This window comes from Protomyctophum bolini (assembly GCF_963924005.1).
Source record: "Protomyctophum bolini genome assembly, chromosome: 5".
Lineage (NCBI taxonomy): Eukaryota > Metazoa > Chordata > Actinopteri > Myctophiformes > Myctophidae > Protomyctophum > Protomyctophum bolini.
This window is the reverse complement of record NC_137866.1, coordinates 21562679-21586470: the sequence shown is the minus strand read 5'-3', so window position 1 is coordinate 21586470 and position 23792 is coordinate 21562679. Positions and strand designations below refer to the sequence as shown.

General features: G+C 41.4%; 2 protein-coding genes and 1 long non-coding RNA gene across 4 annotated transcripts; 2 read left to right on the top strand and 1 right to left on the bottom strand.

Annotated features, from left to right (window-relative positions):
• Positions 1–508: 508 nt before the first annotated feature.
• irx7 (iroquois homeobox 7) lies at positions 509–1848 on the top strand. Its single transcript, XM_080763335.1, has 2 exons — positions 509–623; positions 851–1848. Exons 1-2 carry the CDS (start codon positions 555–557, stop codon positions 1640–1642), a joined length of 861 nt encoding a protein of 286 aa, XP_080619461.1. The 5' UTR covers positions 509–554; the 3' UTR covers positions 1643–1848.
• Positions 1849–4159: 2311 nt separating this feature from the next.
• On the bottom strand, positions 4160–9863 carry cd40 (CD40 molecule, TNF receptor superfamily member 5). Of its 2 annotated transcripts, none has more exons than XM_080763796.1 (9): positions 9593–9863; positions 8858–8945; positions 7932–8057; positions 7699–7842; positions 7466–7544; positions 6443–6501; positions 5855–5959; positions 5721–5737; positions 4160–5422 (listed from the first exon to the last, which is right to left on the bottom strand). In XM_080763796.1, exons 1-9 carry the CDS (start codon positions 9626–9628, stop codon positions 5144–5146), a joined length of 933 nt encoding a protein of 310 aa, XP_080619922.1. In that variant the 5' UTR covers positions 9629–9863; the 3' UTR covers positions 4160–5143. The 2 variants fall into 2 exon arrangements, with proteins under 2 accessions (XP_080619922.1, XP_080619923.1); XM_080763797.1 differs by having other exon boundaries at positions 5226–5422; positions 5855–5954.
• Positions 9864–16566: 6703 nt separating this feature from the next.
• LOC308315389 lies at positions 16567–17686 on the top strand. Its single transcript, XR_013964024.1, has 3 exons — positions 16567–16686; positions 17359–17516; positions 17653–17686. It is a non-coding gene; the product is annotated as an uncharacterized lncRNA (long non-coding RNA).
• The last annotated feature ends 6106 nt before the right edge of the window (positions 17687–23792 follow it).

Genomic DNA, 23792 nt, shown 5'->3' with positions numbered 1-23792 from the left:
TTTATAAAATGATCTAACAACATGACAGGGTACGTGTTTGTTTGTGACATGTTTATGACATGATGAAGATTGAGAGTAAAACGTTTTATAGCAGGCAACACACCTTTAATATTAGAGAGAAACTGTTAATTTCAAATGAAGTTTCAACATTTGCACGGCCTGGATGTGTTTCGATAACTATCACACGTCGAGCCTCTTTAGCGAACACGCTAAAAGGAACAGCGGAGAGCTGCTTTGATGGGATTTGTTGCAGTGAAAGCTTATGTGGGTCTTTTGAACGGAGCTGTCAGTCAAAGTGTGGTGACGGGCGCCCGCCCCCTCTCACACGCTGACTGACTGGAGGGCGTGTATATAAAGGACTCGAACGCGTCGAACTGCAGATCACATCGCACTACTCGACTAGCTTGGGACGTATAAACATGCCCGCATCACCACCATCTGGATTTGGCAACTTTCTCTTGGAGAGAAACATCAGCATGGCGACCGCAGGATACCAGCTTTTGGGATGTCCGACCGGCGTGCAGCCGCAGCATCCGCAGCATCACCTGGTCCCAATGGCTTACTCAGGACTACAGGGATACAACTTCATCCCCTATCCACACCACAGGCACATGGCACACATGGTGAGTTCAACTGGAATGTATACTGCACTGTGTGACGACGTGGGACCTATTCTATAACAACTCACAAAACAATATTATAGTTGCGTGAGAATAAAATCTATAGCTATAGATATAGCCTAATAATTGTAATCGCACATTTCGTGTAACTAATGCTGTGTGCGTAATTACGCACAAATGCGTAAATGTTTTGACGGCAAGGTTTTAACGGGTTATTCTTTCATTTCCAGAACCAAACGTTTGATTTGAAGGCTGCCTCTCCTTACCACCACGCGCTCCTGGCCCGAGGGGCCCCATTCTACCCGCCGTACAGGCCGGGGGCCACCGAGGACCCCAGCAGGGTCGCCAAGGTGGCAACCCGAGAGAGCACCAGTGCACTGAAGGCCTGGCTGAACGAGCACCTGAAGAACCCGTATCCCACGAAGGGCGAGAAGATCATGCTCGCCATCATTACAAAAATGAGTCTCACGCAAGTGTCCACTTGGTTTGCTAACGCACGGCGACGACTTAAGAAGGAGAACAGGGTTAGCTGGGCATCCAAAGGGAAATCGGACGAGGAGGACGATGCACAAGAGAGCGATGAAGAGGATGAAGGCTCACTGCAGAAAAGTCGTTTGGACGACGAGGATGAAATCGACCCGCAAAGTCTCGATGGAGTCGACAGGGACGATGTCGGAGATTCAGTGGTCTGTTCAAAGATGGATGCACGTTTGGAGATACCTCAACAACAACAACAACAACAACAATGTGAGGCCAGTGACAGCGACCTTGTACTTGCGATAAAAACAGAAAAGGATGGCCTGGAGCACAGTCCATCTGACTTGAAAATGAAAGACGACACAGCTTCCCAAAAACCCAAAATATGGTCCCTGGCGGAAACTGCCACGTCTGAGATTGTGAAAAAACCCGTAGAAAACTATTATCACCCAACCAGCACAGAAGTTAGTAGACTATGGGCCGACTGGGCTTCAAGGAACGGACTATATATCCCTACATGTTATAACATGCACGAACTTCTGTAGATCATTCTGACATTATTTAGCGTCTTTTGCACTTTAACGTTTCAAATAGCTGGCATTGGAACCATTCTTTACCTTTGCTGACCTGAGTATTTTGAGACCAAAGACAAAATGTATATGTTGCAGCCTGTTCATAAATGTAGATGTATTTTTTCAATTGCCACACTGTAAATTATATTGTCCGTTTTATTATTAAGAACTATTTTTGCTTAAATAAAACACAACAAATGAAATGATATGACAGAATTGTGTTTGGTTTTATTGTATCTTATTTTGATTTGTATTAGCCTACTTTATTTGGAAGTTACCTTAATTATAGAACTCATTCATGCTGAGCCGCATATACAATTTGGGACACATATAGAGTATTGGCTTTGTTTCTTATATCCCTTGCTACTTCATGCATATGAATGCAGGGGAATCTAAAGCCTGGCCCTAAAATATATAACGCATTTTTGAACAATGCATGTATATTAACCCACAACAGGCCAATTTAAAATAAAGTATAGTAGGCCTAGCCTATTTCCCCCAAACAATAAATCCAATTAAATTAGGCTATGTGAGAAACTCGGTGTCTCTGATTAAGGTCTGGCATTGACAAATGCAGAGTTTATTTACTTATTCGTTGTTATTTCAAGTGTGGGATGCAGGGCTATGTTTTGATATGCTTGCATGGGTTCTTAAGTCAGCCAAACATTCTCATGTGGGCTGTGCAGGCGGATATAAAGTTTACGTCTAATTGGGTCTTCATCAAGCTTTTTTCCCCTCTAGCCTACAATTGGATGATAACGTTTGGATAATTAAGGATGGATTATTTAGTAGTGCTCCTCAAGTGTGTGTGTGTGTGTGTGTGTGTGTGTGTGTGTGTGTGTGTGTGTGTGTGTGTGTGTGTCACTGTGTTGTGGTCTAACACGAATCTAGGAGCAGAGCACCAACAAGTGAACCACAGGTAATCGTAAAACATTTGCATTGATACTGACGGATCCAAATAAAAGGAAGCATGCTACAGCTCTTATCTGATCATTGGGTTTTCACTCTCCAGTTCGTAAAAATAAAACAAAACGTTTTCAGGTCGGGATAACAATTTTATCCAATCAGGATAGCAAACGAGTTAAATTGGAACTTTGGAAGCACAATACATGATAAATTGGTAGATAGTTACTCTCTCTCCTGATTGACTGATAGATTGTCACTAGTACTGATAATATATTTTGTTTAATTAAAGACCTGGGTGACAGGGAGTCAGGGAGACCCCTGGGACTGAACAAATAGCTATAGCAATAGCCTAAAGGTCAGCTCTATACTGATAGTGATCAGGCCCACAATGATTACTATCAGAATAGAACTTTGACCTTTCATTAAAATCATGAAAGGTCACCAAAGGCACCAAATGTAGCCTCACTGGCCCCACTGCCAAAATACAAAACAATGAATTGGAACCTGCATTAATTCCAAATTAATTTGCCTAAATCTGGTGAGATCAGAATTGGTGAGAAAGACACAAAATTCTTATTTTTGTGTGAGCCAACTCAATTTATAAGCCTAGCTTATGTTTATAGCCTAGATAGGCTAATACTGATACTGATAAAGTCAAATATTATGGTCATAAAGAATGATGAATGAAAATGAATGAATGAAAAAAGAAAGTGATACTGTGGTAGATCATTCTGATAAAATGTAGGCCTACATTATTTACAAAGAAGTTGCAAAGAATCGCTGACGATTATTCAATGACGCTCTAGCTCCCACTTGTGGAAAAAAGGAGTTGCTACATTTTTATTTATTTATTCTTTCTGAAAATACGAATATTGTGAATGTTTTTTGTGTGTTTTGGGTGACAAACTCTATTTGTGTGAATGCATGGTGAGATAGTGCCATCTACAGTTCTCTGCATGCTGGTGTTTCATGGGCAGGGTTCATGTAACCCTAATCACCTAACCACCTGTTGGCTTTGGACATGTCAAACTCAGAACAGAGGAGCTCTTCATGTCAGTGTCTACAAAATGTTAAATAAGTTAAAAAAAGAAAAGAACGCAACTACTCCTAGTCCTAAAGATGCTATATGCAGAAGGCGCACACGGTATGTCACTTGTTTTGTTTGTCTGTATGGTCTGTAGCCTACTCTAGTCTGTAGGTAGCCCCTCTCGGAACCCTACATAAAGCTTTTATGAAATTTGATGGGCTAAACAAAGTATCAGAAACTTTACTACATTCGGGTTCTGCTTGCGGGGCTAGTCTGTAGGCATAGCCTGGCTAATAAGCCAGACCGAATCAGCCGTTGGCCAAAAAACATTGCCTGCCGGCGCGACAGTGTTAACTTGTTTGATATTAGTCTGGTTTATTAGCCAGGCTACTGTAGGCAGGCCTGGCTACAAGTTATTGTCATTGCGTTGTTATCATTTAAAAATGTATGCAACTTGAATGAAATATTGACATTTTATGGACATTTAAAAAGATGACAGCAGAAGTTTATATTTCATTGTGGTTAAAAAACATTTTTATGTGATTTAATTTGGTGTCTCCCAGTCCCATGGGTAAAAAAAAAGGCCCAGTTGGAGCCTGGGGTATTCTGCCTCAGAAGAAAACAGTTTAGAGCAGTCAACCACAATGTCATACTGTAGGCTACTATTGAGCTAAAAAGCATACACAAAATGCACGGTGGCTCCTGGTTTAAATTGGATGACAGGACTATTTCTGACATTTGTACACATTGTAGGCTGTGAGCTTGAAGATTGTCTATTTTTCCCTTTGTCATTCAAAGTAGTAGTGGTTAAGAAGTAGTGTTTGAAGAAGTATAAGTTGAACATTATTTATGTACAGATAATAATACAATTTTAATAAATAAACACAAAGCAGGTATATTGGAAAAGTGCTGATCAGTTTACATGGATTTCCTCCTTTTTCCATAATATATTTCATAACGAGATATTTTATACACAACCGTCCAAAGATTTCCTGAATGACCTAGGCAGGGTTTTGGATAAACACATTTCTACTGTATAATCTTACAACAACAGGGCCACACAAATATAGGATTATAAACTCACAGTTCACTGTATGATAATTATGATATCCATAATGATGACAAATTTCCACATTTTTACTTTATGCTTTAAAATACTAGTATCATTATATCAAAACCAAAATTAAGCATAACAGGTTGTCTTCATACTGTAGGTTTAAAATGTATTCCCTATTATATTATTTAGTGTCATTTCCCCCCCTGAAAATCACTGTCAACCTATCTGTTGGTATGTGGAGTGTGTAGTGACACCCATGTGCCACCTCTGAAACATATTAACACCACCAACCACTTCTGTTCACATGATGACATGAAAACCCAGTGCATCAACAAGTACACCGCTTTGAGTGCCTGGCCAATTAAGCTGTGTTGGGAATCGAACCTATAGGCCTCTGCAGTGTTAGGCAAGTGTTTTTCGTCCATGCCATAACAATACAATAATAATAATTTAAAAATGCAAAACAAATTGAGGCAATTCATTCTTAAAATGGAATAATCGATTCTTGTGCTTGTGATTCTTGCCGTGAGAGGAGTTCACTTTTACCGTTCTCCTGTACAAGCATGTGTCCGTTCTCAGTCACAGAAACCAGAGGTTGGCTCAGTTGCTCGTTATGCTGATCCTCAGCGTTTTCCTCCGGCTGCGTGTTGGTGTCTTCCTGCTGTGGCTCTCGCTCCTCAGACACCAGCACAAGATGTTGATCAACTGTTGGTTTGTCTTCAGGCTCTGCCTCTGCTCCGTGCCAACATGACGCCACACAGGCCTGGAGAGTAAAATACTATTAACTACTATTGGTAATTCAATTGTTGCCGTGTTCACACGTACCAAACACCAATCAAGCAAATGTTTGGTTGTTTTTTTGGGCCACCACAATGCTTTTCCAATGGGAGTAACATGGTTTGACCAAACATTTTGAGTGAGTCCCATTGGAAAAGCATTGTGGTAGCCTAAAAAAAACAAAAAAATGACCAAACATTTTCTTAATTAGTGTTTGATACGTGTGAATGAGGCCATACACAGCACAATCTCATAATCAAGGTGAAGACAAGATAAATATTTACCTTGACCTTTGCTTTCGCTGCATACAAGACACACAAAAGGGACACAATAAAAACATATTTTTAGACCATTCAATCCATTATACACATACTATTACTTATTCATATGCTGTAAATGCAGAATATTTCAAATGTACCACTTGATGTATAGATTATTATCCCAATCACAATCAAGAGGACCAGAATGCAGATTGTAGGAATGATCCATGATTTGACACGTTGTTGCTCTGTTGGGTCCTTCTCTGAAGGACAGAAAAAGAGATAAATATTCACAAAATAATAAGGTATAATGTCCACTTATGTCTGTGTATTTCTGTTTCCAACTTTGCCCAGAGTATATAAAATATCCAGCAAAGTCCTGAGTGTTAATTTAAAGTCTGATTTACACTTAGTCCCGTGCTCCAAGGTAGCGTAGCGTGTGGCCTTTTTCATGTGATAATGTGGTCTCCGAGGTGAAGGCCCATGTGTACTTTTACTTAGATTACTTACTTACAGTATAGTGTGTGACAGACAAACTCTGTGGTCAGATATACCACTGTAATGTAAGGCGTGAGAGCTGTTAGTTTCACTGGAACCAGTTCCGCCAAAGATTCGTACTGTACTTCCTCATCATCACCCACACTACTTTCACTTTGCATAAGAAGACAAGCCACATCTAACCGCAACCCTGAATGTGGTAAAAACATGATAACTTGACAGTCTGAAGCGAACTTGACAGCACTTACCACAGATTGTGTCAGATGAGGGTGACCCTTGTGTTTTAGCTCGGCGTCCTGGCCCACAACTATAAAAGTATCAAAGAATTACAGTATGTGTTATTCAAGCAGAATACATTATTCATATTTTTCCCATGTGATACATTTTGTTCATTTGATCAGACAATTGTGCTTTTTTTTCCATTTTGCAAATGCTAAACGGGACTACGGGTAGCCTGACACTCTGATTTTTCATTTCGTTTCACTTAATCGCCAGAACATATTTTGTTAATGGGCGTGGCTAGTGAATTCAGGACTGGAGCCAGGCTAGACTACGGGCGCAGTCACACTAAACTTTGATTCTGCCAACGCTTTCCAATGGCAACAAACTTAACTTCCCATTGAAAAGCATTGGCAGAATCCGCCACATAGGCAGAATCAGTTCCGTGTGGGTCATCATCATTCAGTCGTTATTATAATTTATTTTACTAGTCCATACCCCCAGAAGGGGGGGAGAGAGGGGAGCAGAGACAGAGGTAGGGACCTCTCTCTCGGCTCCCCCCTCTCTCTGTCCCTTGTCTCTCTCCCCCATTCTATCTGCCACATATATACAGTATAACGGGTTGCCACAGGGGACACCCGTTATATATGCAATGCTTAGTTATTCACAGCACAGAATGGCACACCTTCCAACCAATCACAAGTGCAGACGATTCTGTTGAGGACACAATTACTAAAATTATTAGTTAGATTAGATTAGATTTTTCTTGTTTCTTTTTTCCTTTACAATTATTATTACCTATACATTGTTTACTTTGCTGCCAACTTTTATGTACTTGTACTTGTACTGAAGCTTGCAATATGCTGCACATTGAGCTTGTAGATTGGCTAAAAATGACAACCCCGGCCAATTAAGTATTTGTTTAATTATAGAGGGAATGTACTGTCCAGTACATTAGTGAACCAGATCAAATCCGTAGTCATATACACAATACACATACACCATATATGTACATGCTAGTCTCATATATATTCATTGTATTGTACACTCACTTCTCGCACTTCTCCAAAGTCCCATTGGAGAATGTATCTGGGGGGCATTTTTGGCACACTGTGTCGTGGCTGTGGTTGCCTAGATTTCCACACATGACAAAATGTAATTTAAATCATTCACTAAATAAATCATAACTAAATAAATAAATAGAAAATCTGTGAAAAGTAACATTTATGGACATGCAAGGTTTCCACCCAACACTAATGATATGTATTGCATATTTATTTTATACCTCTGAATGTAATCCTATGTCCCGGGTTACAAATAGTATGCGGTTCACATGTTATGCAGTCGTCACTGGCACAGTGGTATCCTGTCTTACACCTGCAAATGCCTTTACTTGTCTTGCTCTGACCGGCAGACTCCTTGTTTTTATCTGCAAGAACAAATACAGGCTTTACTTTCGCAATCATGGAGGTCTGCTCATATTTGGATATATTTTAGAAGTCGTTGCAGAAGTCTCACTGTTATCGCAGTAATCATGAAGGTCACAGATCTTCTTTGTGGTGTAGCCCGTCTGGTACTCATCATCCTTGCATGGCTTACACAGGGGGTCCTGACAACTACTGGAGACGGAGTCCATCCTTGTCCCTGTTAACAGAAATATGGACATAATCAACCTGACTTGGTGTGTTTGTGTGTGTGTGTCTCTATTGTATCTATGCATTTTAGGCCCTCTGCTGAAACATGTCGACAGGACATGGTTTAGCCAGGGGAGGGCGGTGTAGGACAGTGTCTTGACTGTCTTCAGAGTCATCACAGGTGGTTGGCTGCTGGTTACTGCTGACACTTTTAGAGGAATAATTATTGGCTCTTAAAAGAGGAATTCCGCGAAAATCCTCATGGGGGGGCCTGGCCCCCCGGCCCCCACAGACGTCACTGGATACATCACTGAGGATACTCCCAGGTGCATCCATGCGATGTTTTTTAGTTCGTTCATGTTCATTGTTCATACATACGACTTACCACTGTGTTTTTTTTTTATCAGTTTAGCTGCTTTAGACACTCATATTTTGTAACTTAACGTGTGTGTCAACTGTCAAGTAGCTCAGCTGTCCTCCAGAAATATATTTTCCCATCAGTAGCCTAGTGTTGTTTTGATAGGCTACTCCACTACTCAATAATACTTCTGCCACCAGTGCAGTCTTGTTTTTAGACACTTCTAACTCGCCTTGATGTGACAGCAGGGGCCCAGGAGGATATAATAATCAAATGTATCTCTCAAGAGTCAAGACAGATTGTGAGACAGCAGAAACAAAGGGGGGACTTTTCCCCCCACAAGTCTGTTCCTATAATTCTATTTGTTTTTCTAATTGTCACACCAAATCAAATGTTTCATTAATTGAATGTTCAAGCCTTACACAGTCTGTTATTATATAATATTAACCTACCTGGACCACACATTTTGCAGCACTGGCCCGAATCATTATCATATTGAGTAAGTGGATCACACAAGGGCACTGCAGCAACAGGCAGCACCTGTTGAAAAATGATGTCATACACGTACAGACAGATACATATAGACAGAAGTTTAGGAATCGCATTCAACAAACCGCAGAACCCCTACTACAAGACCGGCCAGCAGCAAAGATGGGCGTGGCGGAAAGTCCCCAACATTAGGAGCTGTTATTGTTTCAAATGTAATAAGGATGTAGGTACCGGTAGGCTTATGTTCGGCTTTCTCCAATTAATAATACACTATAGGCTACTTTATAAACGGAATGAACATACAGGGCCTGTTACCGACAGGAGGTCATACACAGGACATATACATATCCAACGCAGAATTTGAAATCGAAAGTGAAAGTATAGGCATCATCATGTGAAGCTAATCTTGATACCTTATAAACAAAAATGCAGACGGTACGACGTATCCTATTAGCTATAATAATACGCTACTACTCCTACTCGTGTATTTTCTAAATAGTATGAACCCAAAACGTTGTTTTCCGGTGCATGTTGTTAGTTAATATACTAAACTACAAAATCAATGACAACGCAAATTGTTTAATGCTTCAACTTTTTAACGATTGTTTGTGTTTAGTTAAAAAGCAAGAGTGTCTTAAAGCAAGAGTGTATTTTTTGCTAAATGTACAAGTATATTGATGACTTCAGAATTGACTTACCATGCTAATAAATAGCGCTATAATCAGCGAGTGCATGGTCAATGAATATCCTGACTTCTTGATCTTTCTACGGTAGGCTACAGCAGATCGATGGTGCGCTCGCTTGAGTCGCAGTTTCTGAACCTGTAGTAGACAGCTGATGATCTGTCTTTACTTTACACATAAATAATCTGACCGAATCTGACCACGTGAATTCTCCAAATGCTCGGGGTTTCATGACTGTAATCATGTGTTAACCCATGTGTAGCCGAGAAGGAGAAAGCCCCCAACTGGTCAGATGAGATATTATTCTAAAGATTCCCATTCAATTCAATTCAATTCAAAGGGCTTTATTGGCATGAGAAAACATACGTTTACATTGCCAAAGCAGAAAGAACAATACAACAATACAGCAATACAATCAAAACAAAAATTATGTACTTTGAAGGTCAGAATCTTCAATAGATAAACTTCTGTGTAGCCTACCAAGATAACTCGATGCAGGTATAGTGCAGGAATATACACAATGATTAGTCTTTAGGGTGGTTGTGTTCCATTTGATATCCTTCTCCTATCACAGCAACTCACAAATCTTGCTGCTGTGTTTGCACATTGTTGTACTTCGCCCAGCAGATATGGGAGTTTTTTGTCATTGGTCATGTTTTCAAAATCTCCGTGTGTGGTTGTAATCTGTGGGAAGTATGTGTCTCTGATGTCTTGGTACAATGGACAGATGGTTAGGAAGTGTAGCTCGGTTTCCACTTCGTTTAGTGTGCAGTGGGTGCATAGTCTGTCTTCTCTCGGGATACAGGTCTGCCTATGACGGCCTTTCTCGATCGCGAGACTGTGCTCACTGAGTCTGTACCTAGTTAAGATTTTTCTTTGTTTTGGGTCGGTCACGGTGCTCAGGTATTCTGCCACTGTGTATTCTCTGTTTAGGGCCAGATAGCATTCTAGTTTACTCTGCTTTTGTGTTGCTTCTTTCCAATGTGTCAGATAGTTGATTTTGTCAACTCCGTCAGACGTCAACTCCGTCAGATTTTGTGTCTGACGGAGTTGACGTGTATCTGACGGAGTTGACAAAAGTGTTCCTAAAACAATAAAATTATTGTTTTTGAATAATGGGCAGTATTCTAATTTGGCACACAGTTAGAGCATGCCTTAAGGAACATTTTTGGCTATGGGGCCATCACAGATTTGTCTCGTGGTGACCATGGCAGCCATATTACAAAAGAGCCGCCACCTGATGTTATTTTACAATAACTCAAGTTCTACACCACCTAGGATCTTGATTCTGGTGACTAAGACCTCATTTTCAAGGATGAGGGATACAGTGGTACAATTTAGACTTTCCCTGTGACCATGGCAGCCATTTTTCAAAATGGCCGCCACCTGCTGTTATTTTACAATAACTCAAGTTCTACACCACCTAGGATCTTGATTCTGGTGACTAATCATACATTTTCAAGGATGTGGGGTACATTGGTAATATTTAGATTTGTCCTGTGACCATAGCAGCCATTTTTTTCCAAAATGGCCGCCACCTGCTGTTATTTTACAATAACTCAAGTTTTAGACCACCTAGGATCTTGATTTTGGCGACTAATCATTACATTTTCAAGGATGAACTTTCTCTGGGAGAGGTAAGGGCTTATTTCAGGTGCAGGTTGAGTTTCTACTGACAGGACATTAAAAGGAGGTGGGCTTTCTGGCCTTTGACTTGCCCCTTTCAGGTACAGATGCACAGTTTGACTTCACTGGCCACTGCAGGGAACTGTGGGGGAGAAACTTTGGTCTCTTGACACCCCGATTAGGTTCAGGGTTTTTTTTGGTGGAGACTTGCCTTTCATGACATCTTTGCTGCAGCAGTTGATCTCCTTACTGCCAGTGGTGGCACACTCTGGGTCTCTGGGGCATTGTATCTTGGTGGCCTCCTGCCAGTGTTTCTCCATCCTTCTCCTGAGCTCTGTGTTCTGGGGCTCTGTTATAGTCAACTTACATTGTCTTGGCTGGAGATTGCTTTCCTGCAGGGTCCAGCCCAGTCTTGTGCAGATGGCTGCTGGCCCACCTGGAGGCCCCAACCTCACTTGTTCGGTTGGTGTGATTAGGTGGGGTGGTCTTCCCCAATCAGGATGAGGGGTTTGACCCTTTCAAACGGCAGTCTGGCCAAGTGTCTGTATTTAGTTGTGAGTTTAGATACAGGATACGATTGCTCACCCAGCCCCAGGTGACATGAGGTGAAGGCTCCTTTGATTTGGTAACATTGCTTTGGTTGACATGCTGGGGACACAGAGAAAGACACTGATGCCTTCAGTGTCTGCACATCCTGCCTGATGGTCCTGAAGCCAAATCTTCTGTCTTCAGTCTTTCGCTCACTGTTCACTGCTCACTGTTCACCTCACCGAATTTAGCCCAAGGAGTTTGACCCCTAGTTTGGCCATAGACCCTATAGTTTGGCCATAGCCACTTGCCCAAATGTGCCGACATGTGCTGACCTCATCACATCTATGATGATGGCTATGGCCGTTTTTAGCCAACGTAGTGTTTTTTGTGCAAAACTAATGCTTGGAATGGATCCAGAATCATGAAAAGCCCCTAGTTTGACATGCCACATGCTACTTAAAGCATAATGAAATTTAGAACATTTAGCCTTATATTGGTTGTTGATGGTACCCAACTTTCAGCAGCTGTCAAACATGCCCCTAGGGTGGTCAAATAGAAACCAATGTGGGATATGTTAGTAGACACCTTTACAAACATTGGTGAAGAAAATTCTTGGTAAGAAATGTATTCACAGATTTTATATTATTCTGATAATATTCCCTGAGTAAATTGGTAAAATAATAGCAGGTCCACCATTTTTGAAAATGTCTACCATCCATGGTCACAGGATAAATCTAAATAGTATAACTGTATTCCTCACCCTTGAAAATGTATGATTAGTCACCAATTCGTCCTGTTTTAGCTTATTAAGCCTGTTCCAGTTTTCCCAGAAGCTGTTTGTCTGTATGGAATCCTCAATGTCTTGCAGTTGGTTTCTAACGTGTTGATCTCTTTTTTTCTCTTACTGTGTTCTTGTATTGTTTCAGTGTTTCCCCATATTGGAGACGTGTGTTGTGGTTGTCTGGGTCTCTGTGTTTTTGGTTTGATAGTTTCCTTAATTTTTTCCTGAGATTCTTGCAGTCATTATCGTACCATTTGTCATTTTTTTCCCCCATTTTTTCTGGCTTTCTTGTTTGATACTTTTAGGTTTGCTAGTGAGGCTGTAAGTTCGAATATATAATTGAGGCCTTCTACTGCCCTGTTTACACTTTCACTGTTTTCTTCAAAGGTTTTTTCTAGGAACTGGTCCAGTTGTAATTGGACTTGTTTTTGTCTAATAGCATTTTGGAAGGCTTCTGCGCTATGTTCCTTCCATTTGTAACGTTTTCTTATATTGTGTAGTTTGTTTGGCGTTTGTTCTTTCACGACGGGTGACGCGTGAAAGCCTGCATGGTGACGCGATGTTAGGCGAGGTTAGGTGATCGGGTTTTGAAAACAAAATGCGTAGGTGACTCACTGACTCTAGGTTCACGACAGTCAACTCATCGTTATTCGTTATCAGTTTGGTTATGGTGTGCTGACTGTGCTCAGCTCAGCTGTGCCTGTGTGCACAGTGCACACTGTGACTTCACTGGACGTGCAGGTGCATGCAGCTGCATGCTGTGCACATAATTAATAGGTTAATAAGCAGCTACAGTGTAGCTGCTTATTAACCTATTAATTATTATTATTATTATTATTAATTAACCTATTTTATTCATTCGTTTTTCTGGAAATACTGCAGGCTATAAACCAAATATTAATAAATGTATAAAGGGGAATGTTATAATTGTAAATATCATGTTTGGAAAATCCCCTGTAGGCCTATATTATAGGTGACAAATTGCTACAAAACCTGTAGGCCTTATATATCCAGACATTTTGGGGCATAAACAAGAAGTTACTTGTAGGATAAAATTAAGTCTGATAATTATGCCGCATGCATACCACATTTTATTTTTTAAACAAAATAGCATGCAATTTTACATTTTTCTCTCAACTGGAAAAACGACTAAATGTGTCATAGCAGAGAGTCCAGTTCTTCTGGCTAGCCTGCATGTTGAAACCTATAGTCTACTCTAAGGTTGAAACGCACGTGTCCATACCTCAATTTGGGTGTCGCAGATACAGATCTAAGTTTTTTGCCTAAAGTCACTGTCATGATGCTTAATATTGGACCAAAGAAAAGGGACAATCTCTCCCAGATGGACAGAGGCCAAGAAGAGTTTTTTCCACAGGTAAGATTTCTATTTGTTTTGCCCCAAAATAAAGTTCAAAGACGGTCATGTACAGTAGGCTATATGCATATAACAGTATACATATATAGCCTACTAGTGGTGCTACGTTGTCGTAATGGAGTGTTCTCTGAGTCTTCAGTGATGGGATTTGTGCAAGAACATATGAAAACTGTAGTTGTCTTGGCTATAGCTATATGTAGGAGCTGACAGCTATACTTCCTCAAAATCACACTGCACGACTGCAGTCCTTGTTATCTTTTAGGAACCGAGTCGTATTACTCAGAAATCTGACCAACCGTGACAGTTGACATTTGAATATTATTTGTAGTAGGCTAGTAGTCAGAATCTGATTCTGAAATTGAATCTGTTTAGCAGAAATCACCCAGAGATCCCCCCCCCCAGCCTTGGATCATCATAGATGTATTTTATGAGTCTGACTTATAGATATGGAAATGTCAGAATCGATAAAATTCGTAATTCATCTATGATATAGTCTTGATTCAAGGCTACCCCCCCTCCCCCCCAGAGTCCACATTTGTTTTTGAGTGGTGCAACCACTCCTACAACCAGCAATGTCCATGTCTATGTGTATCTGAGCACCAGTATATATATGACTTAGGGCGGTATATGACTTGTTTCTGGCGCCCCCTACTTACCAGTAGGGGGCGCCAGAAACAGAGAGAGGGATAGTGCTGCTCTGTTGCCTGCTAATGAGAGAGAGAGAGAGAGAGAGAGAGAGGTTACACCACACAGCACACACTCTGTCTGACAGTGTCTGTCTTTCTGTCTGTCTCTTAAATAATTTATGGGTTGTGCTCTCTCCTCCAGCTGAGTAACGAGATGCAGCTGAGCATCATGAACAAGGTCAAGAGTGGAGAGATGACCATTGAGGACGCTCTAAACCAGGCCAAAAAGGACCGGCGGCAGCTGCTTAAACAGAAGATAGTGGATGAGGAGGTACTGAAACCCACACTGTAAAATCCTACAAAAAGTATTTTAGAATCGCTCTGTCTTTCCTGTAGAAGCAGTGTACATGTCACTTAATACATGTAGGCCTATTTCCTATTAGAGCAAGTGTCCAGATAATAAAGTCTCATGCTGTGTTCACACTAGCTGTGACAATGCAACAGGCTACAAGTACTTTTCAGTGGAAGCCAGCGACATGAAGCTACAAACTGATAGCCATGTGATCAGTCTGGCAATGCCATGCAGGCTAACCAACTGATGCCCGACATATCATGTCACTATGTGACGGGCGTGATGCGCTACAAAAACATTGAAAGGAGGAAAGCTGGATTCTTGCTGGTAACCACTTCCCTGTGCTATTTAAGTCTATCCTTTTAATTTACACAGTGTGGCTTGAGCAGCACTTTTACGGTGACTCTGCAGCAGTGGCTCTGGGCATGCTCTGTAGTTAGGTTAAACTTGCAAAGAGTTTGTGTGAGGGGTCCCTGACAAGTGCCTTGTTAAGGCCTCTATTCTGTAGAGGTCCTGATTCTGAATACGGAGACAGGGATGATCTTCTCATCTCCCCTGATTACTTTCTGCAAGATTTTAGTGTCAGCCCCCTCCATTGACTCAAAACTCACTTTTATTCATTAGTGTTTGCATCCTCCTGATGTGGCTGAGTTTTGGATTGTGCTTCTGTGTCTGTACAGCACTTTGGTCAATGCAAGTTGTTTTTAAAGGTGCTTTCCAAATAAACTTGACTTATACAGTTACTTCTAGTCTAGATTCAAGAACAACTTTATTGTTAGTAATACTGTAGTTAGTGTTAGTTACTGTAGTTTAGGCTTGTGTCAAAAAATGGCGAGTGGCCACAAGCCACAAATCAAGTTGGTCTAAGTTGTCTGTCCTGTCCGAGCAGTTTCTAAAAAAGCCTGTCTGTTATTGGCAGCTTGTTGTGCTTATGTTTAGGAAGGAATTTGGCAAGTTGCTTCCTTAGTTGGAACACATAACTCACAATACACAGTGGTTACCAACATTATTTCCTTGGAGTCTCCCCTTGTTACATCTGACAAAATCATGCTACCACGTAAGCTAAAATAGATGACCAACAAGCTCACAACGTCCAAAGAGACCACCTCTGCATTAGGGTGTTTGATTCCATCAGGTAATAACATAACATCCTAACTAACATAACATCCTCATTGTTTCATGTGGTAAATCCCTGTATCCTTTGTTGATGTAGGTGCAGTACAACTTCAGTGTTCAGTCTTCAGTGTACAAGAATTCACACTATAGGTGGAAGAAGCGAGTTTTTCAGGTGAGCCTTGGTATTATGAAAATACATCTACGTTTTTAATAAATATGAGTCTGAACGTGACTGTTGATATGAAGCCCAATTCTTGAAAGTATACATTTAAGCTAGCTATAACAACAGTGCAGTACACAGTAAAATCCTTGGCGTTGAAATGTCACCAAATAGATAGGTCCATTTGGTGTCATTTTGTACACTAGAATTAAATTAACACTGACGATTATACTGTGGAATGTATTCCGACTGGGTCCAGGGCTAACATATTAACGTCACAACATTTAAATAGTTCTACAGCTGCACATACTGTCACGTGTACTGTAGAAAGTCTTGCTGAAACTGTCTGTATGTACATTCAATTTCAGATTGACTTCAACACAAAAATGGTGAGCAGCATAAAGAAAGGTATCATCAAGAGACAGCTTCCCTTCGCTATCGTCAAGAGCTGCGATGATGGAGTTGGCTCTAGGTTCTCTGTGTCCTTCAAACATCATGATGATTATGAGCTGGAGGCCACCTCAGTGGACGATAAACACAAGGTCACTTTATTCTTTAATTTACAGTAGGTTAGGGTGTTGATCCCAGTAGATCTCATGGCTATTCACACGCAATTAAATCAACATGAACAGCATTACACACACACACACACACACACACACACACACACACACACACACACACACACACACACACACACACACAAACATGGACAGGCAGAATTGCCTCCTCCATGGCGAGTGGCGATTGCCAATTATCACAGACACTGAACCGAATTTTGCCAATGGCTTAGCTCTTGGCTTGGGCATTTCTGCAACCTGAAAGCCTCTCACAGCTGATTTATGGACATTACAGAGGCTTCCAAATATGAACACAAGCAGTTTACATTTGTAACCAAGATGTAGTATGATGGCATCCTTAAGACGTTGGTACTTAAGCACCCTGGTAAGGAATGCCTCTTCCAGACTGGTCAAATGTACAGTACATGCCACTTCCAAAATGGCCATGTCAGGCTTTCTTTACTATCCTATTTAGTGTGTCCATATTGATTGTCCTTAGTTAAATTGCACAAAACTAAATTGTGAAACACTATTGTAACATGTTACAATACTACTACTACTACTAATAATAATAATAATAATAATAATAATGTTTTAGTTTGTGCTCTATTAACTACTTTTTCACATAACCTGTTAATTCATGTTTATCTATAGATCATGGAGCTCGTCAATCAGATAATCTACAGGAACATTTATAGCCAGCCCACAGAAGGCAGTGCGGATACACACCAGCAGCCTCCAGAAACAAAGAGTCTTCGATATGGTGTCTTGTTCCTGCACAAAGGGGGACTCGCGTCATTAAAATGGGTGAAGTATGTGTCCATTACACAAGCACTGCAATTATATCACCACTAAATACTCTTCAACAGAAAAAGATATATGACCATGTGATTTGACTTGCAGTCCCAGATATTAACTACCACTTGGCTATCTCCATCTTTGTTACAGATACGAGGTACATCTCCACCCGGCTCAGCTGACCATGGTCCGAGTTGGACCCAGAGGGTCATCTGATAGTGAGGTGACGTCCATCGTCATTCACCTCTCAGATGGAGACACCAGTGTAGAGAAACCCCACAGCCCTGACTCTTTCACTCTGATCACACACAAGAATGAGTACCAGTGAGTTCGTAAATATCCTAATTCATCAAATGTCATAAATATTGGTTTTGCATGTAGTCTGGCAATTGTCATGTGTTGTTTACAGTCACAGCGTTTGTTTAGAGGCAGCGGTGGCCGAACGGTTTGCGGAGCGGTCTTGATACCGGAAGGTCGCCGGCACGTTAAAATTACCACCGCTGAAGTGCCCTTGAGCAAGGCATTGAACCCCTACCATGAAATGTTCTATGAGCAGGGTGTGGCTGTAAACGAGCATCTCGAGCTTAGTCCACTTCCCTGGGTGAACTGCTTTGCTTTACACTGCCAATAAGGGAAGTTAATTACTTGCGCAAGCAGAGCGCGCAAGTAATCGTTTCGCTTGGTCTCTTCGAAGTGAAGCCAAGTTTTCTTCAACGGTAAGTCTGTGCCTGGTTTGCTGGGACTAGTTACAACATTACGTCATCCTTGAGAGAGTACATGGTGTGTATATGACGTAATGTTACAAGTTACAAGTTACAAGTTACAACATTACGTCATATACACACCATGTACTCTCTCAAGGATGACGTAATGTTGTAACTGGTCCCAGCAAACCAGGCACAAACCTACGGTTGAAAAAACTTGGCTTCACTTTTTGGAACCAAGTAACCACAGTATACTGCTAATCAAATTACAACTACATACTCTGTATGTAGTTGTAACTAGAACAACTACATACAGTCTGTGCCTGGTTTGCTGGGACTAGTTATAAGTTACAAGTTACAACATTACGTCATATACACACCATGTACTCTGGTCCCAGTTCACAACGATGACGTAATGTTGTAACTGGTCCCAGCAAACCAGGCACAAACCTACGGTTGAAAAAAACTTGGCTTCACTTTTTGGAACCAAGTAACCACAGTATACTGCTAATCAAATTACCTCTAGAAAATCCAAATATACGGAAGATAACTCAATTACCATTAAAACATTCATTAAAAATTGGATTGTTGAACATCAGAGGTTATCTAACACATTTACAAGATATAAACTCAGATTCCCAACTCGAAATGTTGGATCTAATAGCTTTTACTGAAACACACTTAAAGAAAAATAATAACATTACTTTTAAATTAAAAACAATGAACACCAATTACAAAACAATCAGGAATGACAGAGAATATGATATAGGTGGGGGAGTTATGTTTGCTATAAAAGAAGATATTGCCATTGAAATAATTCAAAAAGAAATCGAGATATTAGAAAAAGTAGAACACGTATGTATACATGTAAAAAATAAAGATCTATATATCATTCTTATGTACAGATCACCTAAAACAAACCTTACGGAATTAAACACATTTCTCAAGAAAATGGTAAAGTATCTATCATCTCCGACTTCCACAATTATGATAATAGGAGATTTCAATGAAGACCATTATACTGAAAAATATATAAATATAAAGACCTTCATGTCAAGATTAGGCTTTAAACAATTAAATACAAATCCAACTACAGATTTCGGAAGTATTTTAGATCATGTATATTTCAACAAATTTGAAAGTATTATTACAGAAATTGAAGTTAGAGACACATATTACTCTGATCATGATTTAGTATTAATATCACTATAGTACAAAATGAAATACATTTAAAACAATTGACAATTTACAATAAGTAATAAAATAATTATACTGTATATATAGTACCTATAGTATTATATACCTTTTTTTTCATCACATATCAATGATTCATTTTTCTGTAAAAAAGTAGTTATAGGTAGCAAATAGTTACACGTAATGATTATACATTTCAAACGTTCCTTCACAGAGATACTGAGATGTGATACTTTCCAGCGGTCGAAAGTACTTGCGCGCTCTGCTTGCGCACTAGTAGGCCATTTATGGCCTACTAGTGTGCAACAAGCAAGTATGCACTCGGCAGAGTGCAGTTCTAGTTTAAGTTGTGTTTGCTAATTGGGTGTTTGGTTGATGTATTGCAGCTTCCGTGTGCCAGTGACAGATCAAACAAAGAGCTCTGAGGATCTTCAGAAGGAGAGAGACGCTTGGGTCCAGGCCATTGACAAGTTGTGCTTGGAGTGGAAGAGGAAGTCTCAATCTGAGAACATTTATGACAATCCAAGGGCCCTGGGCCAGCGGGGCCTTGGCACGGCTGAAGACACAGAGCCCACTTTGCCAACTGGAGCACACTTTCACTCAGATCTCATGTCTAGTGGCGGACACGGGTCGCCGGGCAGCGTCGTAAAGCAAAGTCTTCCTCTGCCTAATGGTCATGTGAATGCAGGCCAGAATTCTGGCAATCGCTTATGGGACACAAGTCTGAGTAATCCCCCTGCTGCGTACGGCAAGCCGCCTGTGGCTAGACCACGCAGCATTTTAAAGGCCACACATTATCTTCCTGGCCCTAATGCTGTGCCTACTTCTCATGTGCCTGCGTCCCCTGTCCCTGCGTCCCTTGTGCCTACGTCCCCTGTGTCCCCTGTCCCTGTGCCTGCGTCCCTTGTGCCTACTTCCCCGGTGCCTACATCCTTTATGCCTTCATCCCCCCTGCCTTCATCCGCTGTTCCTATATCCCTAGCAGCTTCTTCTGACCTAGCCTCATCTACACCAACTCCCTCACCTGCCCACAGTGCCCCCTTCCCTGGCTGTACTACCAATGTCCCACTCTCTCCTGTCCCTTCAGCCGTTGTGGGCCCCTGTGCCCTGTGGGCCTCCAAGATCCCACCCCGTAGAGTCCCACCCCCTCCTCGACTTTTTTGCTTTAAGCCCAATGTAATTCCCCCAGCGGAGCGAACCAAGCCGCCTGTGGCTAGAACACGCAGCGGCGGTGGCTCAGGGGTAGAGTGGCTGGATGGTAACCGCAAGGTTGCCAGTTCGAACCCGGGCTCCCCCAGAGTTCGTGTCGAAGTGTCCTTGAGCAACCCCTCCTAATGTGCTGGTTGGTGCCTTGATGGTTTCCGCTGCCATCGGTGTGTGAATGTAATGCACAATCTATGTAAAGCACCTTGGATAAAGGTGCTATATAAATGCACCATTTACCATAAAGTCCACACATTATCTTCAACACTGAAACCAGTTCCGCCAAAGATTCGTACTGTACTTCGCATCATCACCCACACCCACACTAGTTTCACTTTGCATAGGAAGACAAGCCACATCTAACCGCAAGTCCGCAACCCTGAATGTGGTGAAAACAGGATAACTTGGCAGTCTGAAGCCAACTATGACAGCACTTACCACAGATTGTGTCAGATGAGGGTGATCCTTGTGCTTTAGCTCGGCATCCTGGCCCACAACTATAAAATGATCAAAGAATTACATTATGGAATTATTCAAGCAGAATACATTATTCATATTTTCCCCATGTGATACATTTTGTTCATTTGATCAGACAATTGTGATTTTTTTCCCCATTTTGCAAATGCTAAACGGGACTACGGGTAGCCTGACACATATTTTCTTAATGGGCGTGGCTAGCGATTCAGGACTGGAGCCAGGCTAGACTACGGGTGCAGTCACACTTTGATTCTGCCAACGCTTTCCAATGGCAACAAACGTTAACTTCCCATTGAAAAGCATTGGCAGAATCCGCCACATAGGCAGAATCAGTTCCGTGTGACCGCACCATAAAAGGGTCATCATCATTCAGTCGTTATTATAATTTATTTTGCTAGTCCATACCCTCAGAATATATGCAATGCTTAGCCATTCACAGCACAGAATGGCACACCTTCCAACCAATCACAGCACACAATAAGATTCTGTTGAGGACACAATTACTCAAATTATTAGTTAGATTAGTATAAATCTACTGACAGCTTTCTTTTGTTTTTCCAGTTTCTTTTTTCCGTTACAATTATTATTACCTATACATTGTTTACTTTGCTGCCACACAGAACTGTTATGTACTTCAATTAATGTACTAATGAATTGAAGCTTGCAATATGCTACAGCTTGTACTGTAGATTGGCTAAAAATGACAACCCTGGCCAATTAAGTATTTGTTTAATTATAGAGGGAATGTACTGTCCAGTACATTGGTGAACCAGATCAAATCCGTAGTCATATACACAATACACATACACCATATATGTACATCCTAGTCTCATGTATATTCATTGTATTGTACACTCACTTCTCCAAAGTCCCATTGGAGAATGTATCTAAATAAATCATGACTAAATAGGTCTGCTCATATTTGGATATATTTTAGAAGTCGTTGCAGAAGTCTCACTGTTATCGCAGTAATCATGAAGGTCACAGATCTTCTTTGTGGTGTAGCCCGTCTGGTACTCATCATCCTTGCATGGCTTACACAGGGGGTCCTGACAACTACTGGAGACGGAGTCCATCCTTGTCCCTGTTAACTCAAGGACCCCTGGGGGTCCCCGGACCCCACTTTGGGAACCATTGCCCTAAGAAACTTATTTTGACAGTATGCCTGCAAATGTGGGGTCTGGTATACCACCCGAGATATGGTTGGCATGGCAGCCGGAATGTAGACGGCACCCGGGAGCAGTATCGGTTGGCGCCCCAGACTGTGTGGCCCAACAGCCCACGGTAAGGCCTTTAGGAGGGCCATTCAAGCCGATTGCCTTTATCTTCTGGATGATTGAACCTCAATGGAAACGGTGCCACTGATTAAACATGCGCATTATATGGTTAAATGGGCCATAAGAGATGCAGAAATTAAGTAGAAAAAGTGCCCTTCTGGGCACAGGTCTCCACCAGGAGGATAGGAGAGTGTGTGATGTTTAGGAGTAATTTAAACATGCGTGTGTGTGTGTGTGTGTGTGTGTGTGTGTGTGTGTGTGTGTGTGTGTGTGTGTGTGTGTGTGTGTGTGTGTGTGTGTGTGTGTGTGTGTGTGTGTGTGTGTGTGTGTGTGTGTGTGTGTGTGTGTGTGTGTGAGAGAGAGACAGACGTGTGTGTGAGAGAGACGCAACTTGGCCTGTTGTAGCGCCACCAGGCTGATAGAATAGACATGAACGGTTTGGGAAGCCGTGGATATGCACGGCTTGGGATACACTGCCATGTCTTCCTTCTCAGAATGCATTTATTTCATGTCGATTCCAAGGGATTCGATTTCCCAAAAGTTGCGTAACTGATCTGACAGTGCCTGTTCCTCTCTGATGTGCATCACTTCAATGTCCACAACTTCAGTTATGATATTTAGCGTGGTGACTTCTCCTTGCACCAGTCATCGAAATACACTTTCCAGTGCAACTATAGTCCTTCATTCAGTCTCTCCATTTTTCCTGTGACCATTTTCCAATATTGGTCTCCGCCAAATAGGACTCCTAATTCCACTGCATCCATCCCCATGGGTATCTGCTATGGGCATTCCTTAAGTCCTTAAGTCCCTCCTTATCTTTCCGTTTGGCGCTTTAATCATAGAAGAGCTCAACTTATTATTAATTAACCTATTTTATTTATTTGTTTTTCTGGAAATACTGTAGACAATAAACCAAAGATTTAAAACTTTATAAAGGGGAATGTAGGCCTTATAGTTGACAAATTGCTACAAAACCTGTAGGCCTTATATCCAGACATTTTGGGGCATAAACAAGAAGTTACTTGTAGGATAAACTTCTAAAAAGTCTGATAATGATGTAGCCTATACCGCATGCATACCGCATTTTATTTTGTAAACAAAATAGCATGCAATTTTACATCAAGGTGCCAAGATGTCCCCACCGAATTGTAGTATCCATCTGATCAATATCTTTCTCTCAACTGGAAAAACGACTAAATGGGTCATAGCAGAGGGTCCAGTTCTTCTGGCTAGCCTGCATGTTGAAACGCGCGTGTCCATACCTCAATCTGGGTGTCGCGTACAGATCTACAAGCTCACGGTGCGTCACATGGGATTCGTTGTGAGCTTTGTAGATTGGCTATTTTCGCTGCACGACACGCCATAGGGCGAAGTAAATGTCAGGTTCACGGGGGCCGGGGGGCGTGTATTACCTGTTCGGTGACTGGCTGGAAGA